General features: G+C 43.3%; 1 protein-coding gene across 5 annotated transcripts in view; it reads right to left on the bottom strand.

Moving 5' to 3' along the window:
- The window catches only part of PUSL1 (pseudouridine synthase like 1), a 110,274-nt gene that overhangs the window by 12,534 nt on the left and 82,851 nt on the right, over positions 1-14,889 (bottom strand). For 3 of the 5 annotated variants that reach the window (XM_083163368.1, XM_083163367.1, XM_083163365.1), the window contains exons 4-5: positions 10,503-10,649; positions 7,769-7,939 (exon numbers count right to left, since the gene is read on the bottom strand). In XM_083163368.1, the coding sequence (XP_083019494.1) occupies positions 7,769-7,939; positions 10,503-10,649 (318 nt within the window). The remainder of the gene's footprint in view (positions 1-7,768; positions 7,940-10,502; positions 10,650-14,889) is intronic. The other 2 variants (XM_083163366.1, XM_083163369.1) reach the window with 2 other exon arrangements.

Below are 14,889 nucleotides of genomic sequence, written 5' to 3'. Positions count from 1 at the left end.
TACTATACACACTGTATGCTCAAGGTGAATTAGCCACTGGAAATGCATATGGATTGTAAACGCAATGGAGCTGCAGTGTGATTGAGAGGAAGCCGGTGTTTGGGGGGGCGGATACCTGTAGTCCCACCGCACAAAAGTGGAAGCAAAGAAGAGGTAAGCAACTACCGTCCAGTGAGCCTTACATCAGTAGTAGGGAATTGATGGATAAACTCTTAAAACAAAGAGTTGTAAAATATCTCAAAACCAGCAACTTACAGGATTCTAAATAGCATGGGTTTACTGGGGGGATATCAAACAAATCTTATTGACTTTTTTGACTGGGGGGGGGGGGGGGGGCTGTAGATGTAGCTTACCTAGGCTTTAGTAAGGCTTATGACACGGTCCCACTGTTAAATAAACTTGAAGGCTTTGGATGTGATTCTAAGATGGCTGAATGGATAATATCTTGGTTGCAGGACAGAAAACAGCATGCCCTGCATCGGTAGCATGACCAAATAGTAAAACTGTAACAGGGTATGCTGGGATGTGTAGTCCAACAACAGCTGGAGTGTCAAGGTTAGCCATCACTGCACTGAGCAATACTTAAAACAATATCGATCAGAAGGCCAAAATGTGTGATATCGATTTAAAAAAAGTTGCCCAGTGTGTACGCACCTTCAGCGGGCCTTGCATTTAGTAAATGTTATCTTATTAAAAACCTGAGAATCATAAATCCAGGAAAACGAGGAGCATTTTCTGGGCAAAGTTTTATAACACCTGGGACTGTCCATGTAAATTATGGACACACTGCACTCTGATACGTAGTGTAATACACAAACACCTGCTTGCACACACTCTATAGGGGATTCCCTTGTAGATGTCCGGAGTCATATTATATGGTGACAGGCTGCAAAGTGGTCTATACAGGGTGGATAATACGGCTATATATTGCTAGGGAAGGTCAGGGAATTGAGAAAGTATCACTTATACTAATGTGTCAAATTACAGTAACTTTTGGCTGCAGATGTATTAATATTACAACTTAGACGCGTCATGTTTTTACAATGACGGGTGGAGCCGGCTGTGACGCTTGCACGAAGAACCCAGGGGAAAGTGACTTATTTGCAGCAGATGTTCCCCACCAGTCCCGCCCTAGGCATTCACTTAACTCCTTCCAGGCTGTATTAAAGTAAACGGTCATCTACAGTACATACAGGGGATGCAGCCAAGCTTTGTCTGAATTCTTGTGAATGCTGGCTTAACCCAATCAATTTCTAAATAACCGCTAATAACAGCCAGGAAATTATGCATAAATGTTAATTGCAAAATCCGATTTTTCTTGCAGCAAGCATTCAGTGCCAATTAAAATACGCTAATGAGACAGTCAACTTATTTACACTTCAATATGATGCCAAATATTCTTATCTCCGGTTTTAAATTTCAGTATATTGTGACATAAGAAGTGATGTATACACTAGGAATACCTTCAGCAAAAATAACCAGAGGGGCTTTTCTCTACTCTCCCAGCTCTCCCCATACTTTTCATTTTCCTTCTATCCTGTGTCTAACCGTAATGCACATACGTAATGGGTAAACGTGTTCCTGTCTGGGCTGCTGCTGTAACTTAGACAGGAATCACGCAAGAGACTCATGCACAGAAAAAAATATATATTTTCCTATATTTCCACAAATAAGAAAGGGCAATGTTTTTACTAGCCATGTTTCGCTAGAGAAAAGAACTGCCCTTTTACAATTTCAGTCATAAATCAGTAGAGCCAGGTTTTAGAACCCAATGCTTAAAAAGTAAGCCCCTTCATTTTTTTTTTATTGTGCAGAGGAAAAAAAAAAAAACGGAGAAATATCAAGAATGAGGATCGCTTGATCTAGGGTTCATGGTGGGCAGCATCAGATTTGGAGCTGGTCTGATTTTACATAGCTGTAAGGCCCACTACCCACAAGCCGTTTTAAAACCCAATGTGGTTTCCCCACGTTACTTTACTCATTTACATGTATTGCTTTTATGTTGCTTTTCTTAAATACAAAAAAAAGCAGCTTGTTGTATTTGTGAGGTAACTGAAATGCAAACACATTGGGAAGCCTTTATCGAGCCTACACCAGTGGTCATAAGGTCTAATAAGCAGGAATAATAGTTTTATTCCTTTTAAAAGGCCTCAGAATCATCATGGATCACCAAACGATGTCTCAGCGGATAAAAAAACGAAAAGTGTATTTGGCATATTTATTAGGGTCAGAAGCATAACATTATGGGTGAAGGAGCGTGGAGACTCATTATTTCCTTCTTGACAAACCTCACGTAAGGTGTGAATCTTAAACAGTGCCACCAGATGTATAGCGATGTACAAGTGGTTAAGCACCTCCAAGGAATGGATATTGGAGAGGTAAACCTAAAGATCTGGTGCCATGGTTCCTCATTTTGGCAGATATCCATCACTCTGTTCTAAGATGAAGCATAGAAGGTCAGGAAAAGCCTTATCCAAGCACATCTAGTAAATGTGTGAAATTAAATGTGTAGGGTGCAGATATTTCTAATCCTGGGAATAAAAAACTGAATTTGAAGGCCAAGTATTGATTTGGGGAAGAGTATAGGAGGAAAACGACAGATTACTTGTAATATCCCTGGAGCAAACTATGAGAGATGTAGTCAATTTTTCCAAAATTGTAGCGTGGTTTTAAAAGTGCGGGAAAACCAGGAATTTGGTGATCCAGGGAAGAATGTCAACTGGGGTCGAGAGAGAGACTGGTTCTCAAAGACGACCTATTGTTTCAGTGTTCTCCTCTGGAACATCTTAATTTATACACGGTGTAGTAATATAAATGAAGCAAGATCAATGGGCATACCCTTTAAAAACAAGATATTGTGATTGATTCTCAGCTCAATGTTCCCCAATTCTCCATGGGCTCCCTGGAGATCCTTCAAGACGTCCCCTAGGATAAATATTGTACGATTTTGAAAAAGATAACTTTTGACAAGAAAATAATTTTTTGCTTAATATGTTTTCTATGTTCAAGAGAGGACATAGAGAGGAGAAAAAAGAAACTCTTTTTGGGGGCACCCTTGTATTTCAGGAAACAAAGAGTACTATGACTAATTCTAAAACATAGCTTGTATTATTATTTGTTTAAAATTCTGACCACCATACATATTGCACACTGCGAAATATTTTACATCTATTTATCCCAATTGTATATTGTGGGAGACAAAAATGCAAAATGTAAGATAAATAAATGAATGACCATCATATCTCCAAACATATATCATTCAATTCAGAGTACATGTGAGGTTTAAATCACTGGTCATGTAATCACCTGGGGTCTATTGTTGTTCTCGAAATTATAGGAGTCACCAATCAGAAAAAGAAGGTCAGCCCTATTTGGGACTGAGTCACTTCTGCTTTTCACCCCTCTTGCGTACAAGCAGAGGAGGGGGAATGAGAGAGTGACGGTCCCAGGGTTATGACCGAAAAGATAGATAGTACAAGTGGATTACAGTGCTGGCCCTGATACTACATATGCATTGCAGGGTCTATCCCGAAACGGGGTCAGCTCTCATATCCTCTCTAGAAAAAAGAAGAGAGGGAGTATAGATAAGACAGATACCGCTTGATACCACTCACTACTGATGGTTGTTGATGATTCCTATTAACACTGAGAAAGCAGTTGGAAAATAATTTGGTAGCCAGTCCTATGTGAGAGCACTCCACTTCTGCTTTTCACTCTCGTGTCATCAGACAGCGGAAGGGGAATGAGAGAGTGGGTGATTCCAGGATAATGACTGAAAGGATAGATTAGATAGTGAAATACAGTGTCAAAAATGGGTCTCCAGGAGGCCCTGATACTACACAGGCATTGCAGGGCACTTCCATGAAGTCCAGATGACTCTCATATTCACTGTGAAACAATAGATCTAACACAAAAGATTTTTTAATATATTTTCACTGCACACACACACCTCTGAGAAAGCGGAAGTGAAACGTACGTCAGGTGGAGAGGGAGAGAGAGAGAGAGTTAATTCTGAGCAGGAGATGACAGATCGTGTGTCAGCGCTGATATTTTGCCTGGAGATTTTGTGGACAGAGCTAATGTTATATATATTTATAAATGGATTAACTTTTCTGGTACTTTTACTTAGAACAAATTTATGACTAACTTCCAATAGAGAGAACAGAATTTTTTATTTTTTTTAAAGCAAATGTATTCAGTAATGGCCAATTGTGACTAATGTCTCACCCACATAGCATTAGTGAACAGATATTTTATATAAAAGTGCCGTCTGATCGGATTTGCTGCTGGCTATCATTTATTCTTAATGAGCTTGAATGACCAGGCCAACCATGAGTCACGGTTACTGGCCAGCAGAGGACACCCACAGCTTACAGTATGCCGGATGTTGTATAGAACATTTAGCTCAGTTATAGCACATCACAGGTTTGACACAAATTGTGGAGGACTACGAAAGTTGTTGTTGCTAGCAATATACTGTATTATTGAGATGCCTAAATAAAAAACACTTCACTTATCTAATCTACCCATTTTTATCCTATGGAAAAGATATTCAATAGCTTTTCTTGCTTTCCATCTGATGCTGCTTTCACACTGCAAAACCTGCTCTGACCCGGTTTTTGAAACGTTTCTTTCACCGGGTCAGAGCAAGTTTTACCCCTTTCACACTGCATGTTGTAAACTGTATATTACTGGTTAATTACCGTTTTTGTACCTTTCACATTGAAGATACAAAAAAACGGTCATCCTAAATCCAGTAATATACCACCCATTTCCTGGTACCTGGCCTGTGTTGGATCCAATATACTGGTTCAGACCCGTTCACACTGCAAAAATAACAGGTCTGAACCGTGTAAGATTCTTCTTTTTACCCATTTTGAATTACCGGTTTTCTTGAACCGGTAATTTAAAAATGGTGCTTTCACACTGCAGCTCTAAACGTTTTAAAAGACTAAAAAAATCGGCATTATACTGTGTTATAGCTGCAGTGTGAAAAAGGCATGAGCACAACAGCCTAGTTCTGATACACTGTGGCCCTTATTCAGATCTGATCGCAGTACAAATTTGTTCTCAAAATGGGCAAAACCATGTGCACTGCAGTTGGAGCAGATGTAACATGTAGAGAGTGTGAAATTTCAGTCGGTGTGTTGAAACTGAAATCTAAACCGCAGTGTAAAAATAATGCAGCCAGTATTTACCCTGCACGGAAACAAAATAACTCACCCAAATCTAACTCTCTCTGCACATGTTACAGCTGCCCCACCTGCAGTGCACATGGTTTTGTCCATTTTGAGAACAAAGTTGTACTACGATCAGATCTGAATAAGGGCCTGTGTCTTCTGCCACCCATACACGGTCCGATGTAAGGGTGCGATGAGATGTGCGCTCCCACGCATAGCCCATCGCACAGCACTTAAAGTATGTGCTGCTTGTACTGTTCTAACTAGATTGCATTGCATCTAGTTAAAAAAGTGCGGTGATTTAGCACATCGCATGCACTTTGAACTAGATGCGATGCAATCTAGTTTAAACCGCACAGTGAGCATCACTCACTGGGCCAGATGTACTAAGCTTGAAAAGTGTTAAAATGAAGAGTGAGAAACCACCAGCCAATCAGCTCCTACCTGCCATGTCACAGGCTATGTTTAAAAAATGACAGGTAGAAGCTGATTGGTTGGAGGGTTATCAGTCTCCATTTTATCACTTTTCAAGGCTTAGCGCATCTGGCCCTGTGTATGGGCAGCATTTACTGCTGGCTGGCCACAAGATCTCGCAAACATCGCCAAATCATGAGCGCAGCCAGACCCCATAGAATATGCAGCGATTCCTACCGCCATGTAAAAAGACTGTGTCACAATATCTTATTTCTCCCTCTGTACCTATGGAAAAAACTGAGCCTACACATTTTGCCATGTAAGCAGCCTCTAAACAACTGCAATGAGACTAAAATAGTAATAGTCTAATGTGATGGGGTCAGTTTTAGGAATGCCTGCATATGCGGTCACCTCCTTCACTGGCAGTTAGTGACCAGTGTGGATTAATCACACAAGCTACCTGCAGAACCAGATCTTCCACCTTTTTGAGTAGTTGGAAGTGTTGCAAGAGTTTAATGACAACACTACAAGAAACAAAAGACAACTTTCAACTACAATACAACATTCAGAATTGGCCAACTCCTGAAACAATTAACTCTCACCACTCCTCTCACTAAACCCATGAGGTTCGCTTGGTTTGGGCCATATTTAAATGTGGCATGACATTCCCGCATAGAACACTTTTCCCCAATCACGCCCGACATGAAGTGGCCTCTACAGGCACCCACTCCCTTGTCTAGCAGGCACCATTTTAAAGCACCATCAACACAAGTAAAGGCTCCCTCCCGCAGCTCCCTGGAAGGGGGTCCCCGGCTACAGAAGAAAGGTAACGTTCCAGTAGTTCCAGAGCAGGGTGAGAGACAGCTACTACAGAAAGGGAAGGGGAATACACATTTGACCTTGCCCAGCAGCCCTGCACCTTTTCTGGGCAAAGGAAAGGGAAGCTGAGAAGGGAAAGTACCAAAGGCTCCTAATCTGGCCTTAGGCATCACAGTTTTCGGCTGCAAATACAGAGAGTTATATCTTGTACTCCACTGCTATACAGCTATCCCCCCTCTCCCCAATGGCTCTATAAAAAATGTGGAGATCTTATTTTAGATGTCTTTCTTCACCCCACCAAAATATTTCATGGTTTAATAATTCTTAAGTGGAGTTATTTCTAATATAGTGCCTCGCCACATTAAACACTTTCATCTGTTTCACAATGGCACCCAAGCAACCCAACGATAGCCTAGTGGTTGGCCTTCTTTAAACCATCACCACAATGGACAAAAACTACTAGTGCCAGTGTAAGGAGCTCTGATAAAAGCTCCCTTATTACTGCAGCTGGTGGTACCTTCTCCTATAATCAGTAGAGACTCCCCTCAGAGTCAGATTGGTGATATAGACGCCGTAGCGGTGGACATGATGAAGAAGCTATTATTCCAATTCAAAACTGGGGTAACCAGAGAATTTTGCTCGGCCCTTTAAGCATGTCAGCAGTCTAAAGATGATTTGGGAGGTCGGACAGATCACTTTGAGAAAAGAATGGGAAAATTTGTGGGGTTCCATAATGACCTTATAATCCTACACGAGAATCTGGAAGAAGAGATGATAGCTCTCAGAGGTCAGTGATTTAGAGGACAGATCCCACCCAAAAGAAACGTTAAACTACGAGGGGTCCCAGAGTTGGTCTCCAAAGGCCCCTTTACAAGAAAATGAACCTGAACTGGAACTGGTAAAATGTACCATCTACAAAGGTCCCCCGGGCTTGCCTATTACAGTATATCTTTTGCCAACGGGTTTGGAACGGAGATTCCATTAGGAGATTCACATCAATATTCAACGGACTATCTCTCTTTGGACGCAAGCTTTGATCAGTGCAGGTTATATCAACCCACCATTGTTGACTTTATTACTCCAACAGGTCCTTTGTTCTTAATATTGCATGCTTCTACATATGTATTTCTAATGTGTTATTAATTTGTTATTTTTATTCCATTGATGCATACACTTTTTATTATGGTGTAGCGCTGCTTAATTTTTGTTCTTTCTTATTCTTATGGAGATGAAAGGTGAATTTTTTTGTATATTCTTATGAAAAGGTTGCTCAATATAATGAAGCAGGAAAACAAAACTGTATCAACAGGTTTCCCTGAATAGGGGAAGTTTAATTATGGCTACTATTGCATTACCTGCAGTGGTGATTCGGCAAGAGGCTGGCGGAGGGTGTGACATCTGCCACCTGCAAAGTCTTGACCGGAGATTTAGAAGGAGCAGACTTATTTATAGATATGAAGGCACTAAAGTCATGATTCCCGAGCAGTATCTGGGCAGCTTCCTGGACTGTTGGTATGTCAAGACTGCTGCGAATAGAAACCAGACACATTATACAATGGAGTATATATTTAGTGGGCAAAGCCTAAAAACGGAAACCACAAATTATAACTCTGTGGAAATGGAGTATCACAAATGTAGCCTAGGTAACATAGAAACATAGAATTTGGCAGATAAGAACCATTTGGCTTATCTAGTCTGCCCCTTTTTTAACCATATTGTTAACTTAAACCCTATTTGACCGTTATTGCTTTAATGTCTTTGCCTTTACCACCTCTGATGGGAGGCTATTCCACTTGTCCACTACCCTTTCTGCGAAGTAATATTTCCTACGTGTCAAGAGGGATGTATCTCGCACAGGACACTTGGTTGATTAAGGTTATTAGTTAGATTAAACCAGCTGTAAATTAATTGCTTGTTACATTTGAAGAATTATGGATTAGAGTTGCTGGAGGTGCCCCCAGAAATCTAATATTCAGGTACTCAAACTATAAATGGATGGGTGTAAGAAAACAAATAACCATAAAAAAAAAACCCAGGGGATTTCTCTTTTTTGGGGCACACTTTTTAAGTTATAGTCAAGATGTATGATATGATGGTTTGATATTAAAATTTAACTTTTATTGAGTTCTTGAGTAAAATATAATCTCTATTAGTCACCAACAGGTGGCTGTGAGACGTTTAAACAAAACCCAGGGACGGTGCAAGGCACCAGAGCGCCCCAGGCAAGTCGGGGTGGGGGCGCCCCGGTGTCTGCCGCCCGGGTACCTGTCCTGCGGCGCTGTAAAGCTGGCGGCGGCGGCAGCGGGGGGTCCCTGCAGTCAATAAGAAATAACGAGCGCTATCCGCCGGGCTATGCGGAAGCGCTTCTGTTTTGGAAACACTGGCCGCACGGCGCACGCTGATTGGCTGAATCTCAGCCAATCAGCGTGCGGCCAGTGTTTCCAAAACAGAAGCGCTTCCGCATAGCCCGGTGGATAGCGCTCGTTATTTCTTATTGACTGCAGGGACCCCCCGCTGCCGCCACCGCCGCCAGCTTTTACACACATATACGCCGCAGGACAGGTACCCGGTCGGCAAGGGGGAGCGAAATACCGCCCTCCAGTGGCCGGCGCCCTAGGCAAATGCCTAGATTTGCCTAGTGGTGGCGCCGGCCCTGACAAAACCACAATGAAAGAAAACAAAACAAAACAGAAAAAATCTAAAATATATAGAAGATGAATTGAAGTAATTCAAAATGGGATTTGTGGACAAATCAAATGGCAACCAATATATCTACACCTTGACATATTAGTTACTTTCTAAGAGAGAGAGAAAGGAAAAAGGTGCCAATGGGGAGATTCAAGTACACAAAGAAAATTACTAGTGATTATGCACATCAAACTCATATACAATACGTAGTTTTAAAACATGCAAGATCAAGTGTTCACATGGAGCTTGTGCGCATTAATGTAATTTTACATTAAATAGTGGTGGTGTTATTTGACCCCTGTACCACACCCCACTTATGCTGCTTTCAGACTGCGAAACTGGCTTTGACCAGGTATTTTAAAACGTTTCTAAAAATGGGTCTGCCAGCTAAAACCCCTTTCACACCGCATGTCTTTAAACGGTATTTCAATGCAGTTTTTGTTCCTTCACAACACTGAACCCGTTTTAACCCATAGGAAACAGTGGATGAAAAAAAACTGGGTCTGAAACGGGTAGGACCCTGCTTTATTACCGTTTAGAAACACCAGTTCAATAGAACCGGTAAATTCAAATGCACCTTTCAGACTGCACAAGTTACCGTTTTAAAACGGTGAAAAAACGGCAAAACAACGGGTAAAAAGTGCAGTCTGAAAGGGGCATCAGGTTGCTGGATAAATCCTGGTAAAGTGGCTGCATTATCACACCCTCTATAATAAAGATTTATTTATTTATTTACAGGTTCTTATATAGCGCAGCAGATTCCGTTGCAACCAAATTGCATGCAATGCGATCGACGCGGTTTTTTACATTGGGTGGCTGTTTATCACTCTGCATTTTATCACTTTTGAAGCTTAGAGAATCTGGCCCCTAGTCTGTTGTGTTAGATCCACCCTGATGTCACGTTTAGAACATTGCAGGATGGAAATACGCCATCTGGTGATTCTAAACATTTATCACGATTGCCATTAAAAATGTTGCTGTTAGAGCTGGTGAGAATCGGTGGCTTTGAGAACCTGCTGTTTAGTTAACAATCCCCAAAGAATTCTTTAGAAATATGGGAGGGTCTAAACAGTTAAGCTGGCCAAACACTACTGTGATTTTGCCCAATTTAACCTGATTCCGACGCATTGGGCCGCAGAATCTGGTGAAAAGTGGCAAATCACGTGTTTTAGATCCGTTCCGATCCGTAGTCCCGTGCGCATCGGACTGTAGACCCTATATCGCAAGTACTGCACTGTAGATATATCAGACCTTGCAGTACTTGCTGGAATTGCATGCTATTCTGACGCCTGGAAATCTCACGGGTGCTTCAGAGGAAATCTTATGCAGCTTTTCCCTTTGAGAATTTGCAGATGTGTATGGCCAGCTTTACTGTAGTTCTTCCATGACAGCTAGGCTTACCTAACACTGGCTGCCCAGCACAGATTCCGTTCAAACACTGGCAATTCCTTTTGTTTACATCCAGTTACAATGCGGTAAAGGTACGTGCGGGACATCGCTTTAAACCGAGCATGGAAGTCATCTCTTACACGAACGGCCTTCAGTACACTGAGAAAGAGAAAATATACAAGAGACGGCTACATAAAAGCAATCAGCAGCAAATAAGCAACAAGAACGCTTACACAAGAGGATGACAGCATCACAGGATGGACCGCAGTAATAGACGTTCGATGTAAAGAAATTGTGGTACTCTTTACCTAGCACGGCGCCCACGATGTCCATCGCGGTCATCGGGTGTAAAAAATCACGGGCATCACGTCCATCGTATGCACTAAAGTAACGGGTGCGACGCGACCGACGATGCCCGCGATTTCCCATAGGGATCAATGTTACATTTTTAAATGCACCCGATTTTTCACTTCAATAACTCAATGCCCGCGATTTTGCCATAGGAAACAATGTTAAATGGGCCACAGAGCCCAAATAGGCATCCTTAGCAGTGAAATGTCCCCCACAATTTTTAACGCCACCCCACTATCCACGCGAACCCGAAGCGTGGCGAGCGCAGCGAGCCCGCGAGGGGCGGCGGTACGCGTCCTCCGACCTTTTCATACCCCCACTATCCACGTCGGCGTGGAGTTGAGAATAGAATAGTGTGGCGAGCACAGCGAGCCCCGCGAGGGGACGCGGATACCTTCACAGGTAAACGCGGCCCTACGCGGGCTTCACAGGTATCCGCGTCCCCTCGCCACGATTCGGGCTCGGTGGCTCGCTGCGCTCGCCACACTATTCTATTCTCAACTCCACGCCGACGTGTCCCTGAGACCCGATTTTACATTGGCCCCAATGTAAAAAACCGCGTCGATCGCATTGCATGCAATTTGGTTGCATGCGATGCGACCAACGCGATTTTTTGGGTCCCGATGGATGCAATTAAAATTGCTGGCGCCGTGCTAGGAAACAAGTACCGTTAGGTTTAGTGGTTACAGTTAGAATTCAGGTAATCTTAAAAAATACATTGTTGACATTTCATCAGTGTCACCATACTGCAAGTTGACACGGTCAATGTCCACATTATGAATGTCAAAGTAAAATACCATTGGAGGGTGGCAGTTCGCCCCTCACCCCCAGCATGGAGGGTTAGCGAACTGTGTAAAAAACTTGCGGCGCCGGCTTCCCTGCAGTGCTGGAGCGGGCAGGGCTGTCAGGGGAACCTGCGGCGCTGTCATTGTGTATAAAGCTGGCGGCGGCCGGCGGGGTCCCTGCAGTGAATAAAAAATAACTAGCGCTTCCCGCGCCGCCGCGTGCATAGCGCTAGTTATTTTCTATTCACTCCAGGGACCCCGCCGGCTTTATACACAATGACAGCGCCGCAGGTACCCCCACGGCACGGACACCCCGGCCCGCTCCAGCACTGCAGGGAAGCCGGCGCCGCAAGTTTTTTACACAGGTACACAGGTGGGGGCGCCCCCCCCCGGCACCAGGGCGCCCCCACCCCGACTCACCTGGGGCGCTCCGGTGCCTTGCACCGGCCCTGCATTTGAACCTTACCAAATAAATCTATAACTGACGGAAGTTCCCACAAAATTATCCATAGGCTTGTCAGTGGCGCAGGCTCCCATATTTCTACAAGACCGTAGAATTCCTATTAGAATGGTTAGTAAACATATAATCAGCACAGTCTAGGCTAGATGTACTAAGCTTGAAAAGTGATAAAATGTAGAGTGATAAACAACCAATCAGCTCCTACCTGACATGTTAAAGGCTGGGCTTGACAAATGACCATTACAAGCTGATTGGTTGGTGGTTTATCACCTCTATTATATCACTTTTCGAGTCTTAGTACATCTCGCCCTAAGATTGTTAAATAGCTGATCATGTGGCAATTTGTTTTGTTTCTTTGTTTGTGCTATATGATTCTCAATAAAAACTATGTAATTTATTTACATCCAGTAAAGTTCTATCATCAGCTAGCAATGCATCCGCAGCCTGAATACGCAGTCTTTTATTTTGTTACTTATCTAGTCATAAGAATGGGTGTAATTCCACTTTTAAGAATCTGATCTTCTCTCCCCCTCTCAACTACCTGTGCACTTTCTGTAACATCATCTAATTCTCCAATAGACTTGACTGCACCTTAGTGTAATTTCCAAATACCAAAAATCACCATACAGTACCAATTATTTCCATAAGATGTATATAGAATATTAATTCTGAAACATTGAAATAATCTTGGTTAGTTTTCTGTCCTTTGGATACACAAACATACATATATACATAAACAGTATAGTATAGACACACCCCTATCTCTCTATCAAGAATGTTTGTTTATTTGACCCAATTTAAGCCGTGTCACCTCAGTCTCCTAATTTGCCCCATTTTTGCCTTCAATCTGTCTGGGATGGAGCCACTAATGCCGCTCCTTCCTGCCCAACATTTCTCCCATGCTCCATCATGAAATCCAGCCCCCTCCATCACTTCAATGATGAGATGGGACATTTCTTCTATAAATGTTTTATACAATCCCATTATTTAAATGTATGCCCAGTTACAGGACCCAATTTGCATTCCTAAGTGAAGTTTTAAATAAATTGAGGGTTAGTTATCACCCCTTATCTGGGGTAAGAACATGGCAGAACACTGAGCGATTCAGACTAACTTTCTATTAAATTTTGACTATATAGTCAACATCAATAGCCAGAATCGCACCGTGTGTCCACAGCTTGAATGTCAGAGCCCGTTTGAGGTTCAAAGTCTTTCCAGATCTTGTGCTTCTGGAGGAATAGGGCTTCCATATTCCCAACTCTATGATCATGCATCTCAATTAGCACACATCTGGGAATAGATAAATAACACATCTGTGGATGCTTAGCCCTACGGTATCTGGTGACGGCACTGGTCAACCCAGGGCACACCCCTTTAAAGCTACCAGTCAAGATTCTCTTAGACAGGAAACTATTATTTGGAATTCAATCCATGATATCCTCCATGGTAAAAGCCCCCATATACCCTAGTCCGACCAGTTGCCCTTGAGAGCCCCCTGGCAGCACCCCAGGAGGATCGCTTACGATTTGGCACTTCATGGGCCATTTTTACACGCAATAAATCGCATTAGATTTATTGCATGTAATCCCAGGGGAGCTGCTGCAGCTGGTGGTCTACGGATACACAGTATGTGGACTTTTCAGTTCTGCAGTAATTGGCACAACCTAGCCAGTGGTCCTACATGACTCTTGCAGGTCCGGCGCCACCACTTTAGGCATTTGCCTAGGGCACCGGCCGCTGGAGGGCGGCACAGAGTTGATCTCTTTGAAGCGACTTCAGTAGGAGCAGGAAAGTAAGAGCCAGCAGCCCGCCCATTAACCATCCCAGCCAGCACAAGCTATTAGCAGTACCATCAGTGAAAAGTAAGCGCCCTCACACTACCCATCACGGCACCCCTTTTGTGTAGTAGGATCCACCACTTAGTCATATAGTGGACACTGACAGGCTGCAGCACCCAGCCAGCTTCATTCCCTTCCCTTCCTTGTGTTATAATTTAATTGGCTCCTCCATCCCTGCAGAGGGGTAGCAAATTGACATTTTGCCTAGGGTGCTGGGGAACCTTGCACCGGCCCTGGACTCTTGTCCTCCACATTTTTTTTACCTAAGAGACAGCGCCCTTAGAGCTTTTAGGACTGCGTTAAACTGTGACCTCTGGCCTTCCACTGTCTTTTGGCCGATCTTCCCATAGCAAGCGGTTGTCTCCTTTAGCTCTTTTGCAGTGGCCAATGCCAAATTAGAAATTTTCCAAGCTCTGCTGCACTGGCCGTCTATGCTGGACCCTGCAACAGGCTGGTCTTCCTCCCATAGAACATGCTGGTGCTATCTTTTACCCACGTAAATGATGCAGAACTGCACCCAGTCATCCACATGATCCAAAAGAAACCATGGTCCAGCAGACCCCGAAAGCTTCTTCCACTCTTGGTCCAGTTCTGATGCTCTTCCCATTGTAGGCCTTCCAGCATCGGACAGGAGTCAGTATGGGCACTCTCACTGGTCTTCAGCTTCCTTTGTATTACTTTTTCAGCAATTTGTGCTACATCAGCCATTCTGTGTGATTAGACTTGACAGACTAGCCTTCCCTACACATACACACCAATGACCCTGTCGCCGTTCACCAGTTGTTCTGCCTTGGACCACTTTTTGTTGAGTACGTTTACTGCATACCGGGAACACCCCACAAGACCTTTCATTTTAGAGATGCACTGACCCAATCGTCTAGCCATTGCTCAGATCCTTCGTGCTTATTCATTATACCCGATCCAACACATCAACAACTGCCTGTTCTGCTGCTGCTTAATATATC

This window comes from Crinia signifera, chromosome 19, assembly GCF_055691185.1.
Source record: "Crinia signifera chromosome 19, ASM5569118v1, whole genome shotgun sequence".
Taxonomy (NCBI): Eukaryota; Metazoa; Chordata; class Amphibia; order Anura; family Myobatrachidae; genus Crinia; species Crinia signifera.
Note: the sequence above shows the minus strand (reverse complement) of the source record. Positions and strands in the feature narration are given on the sequence as shown.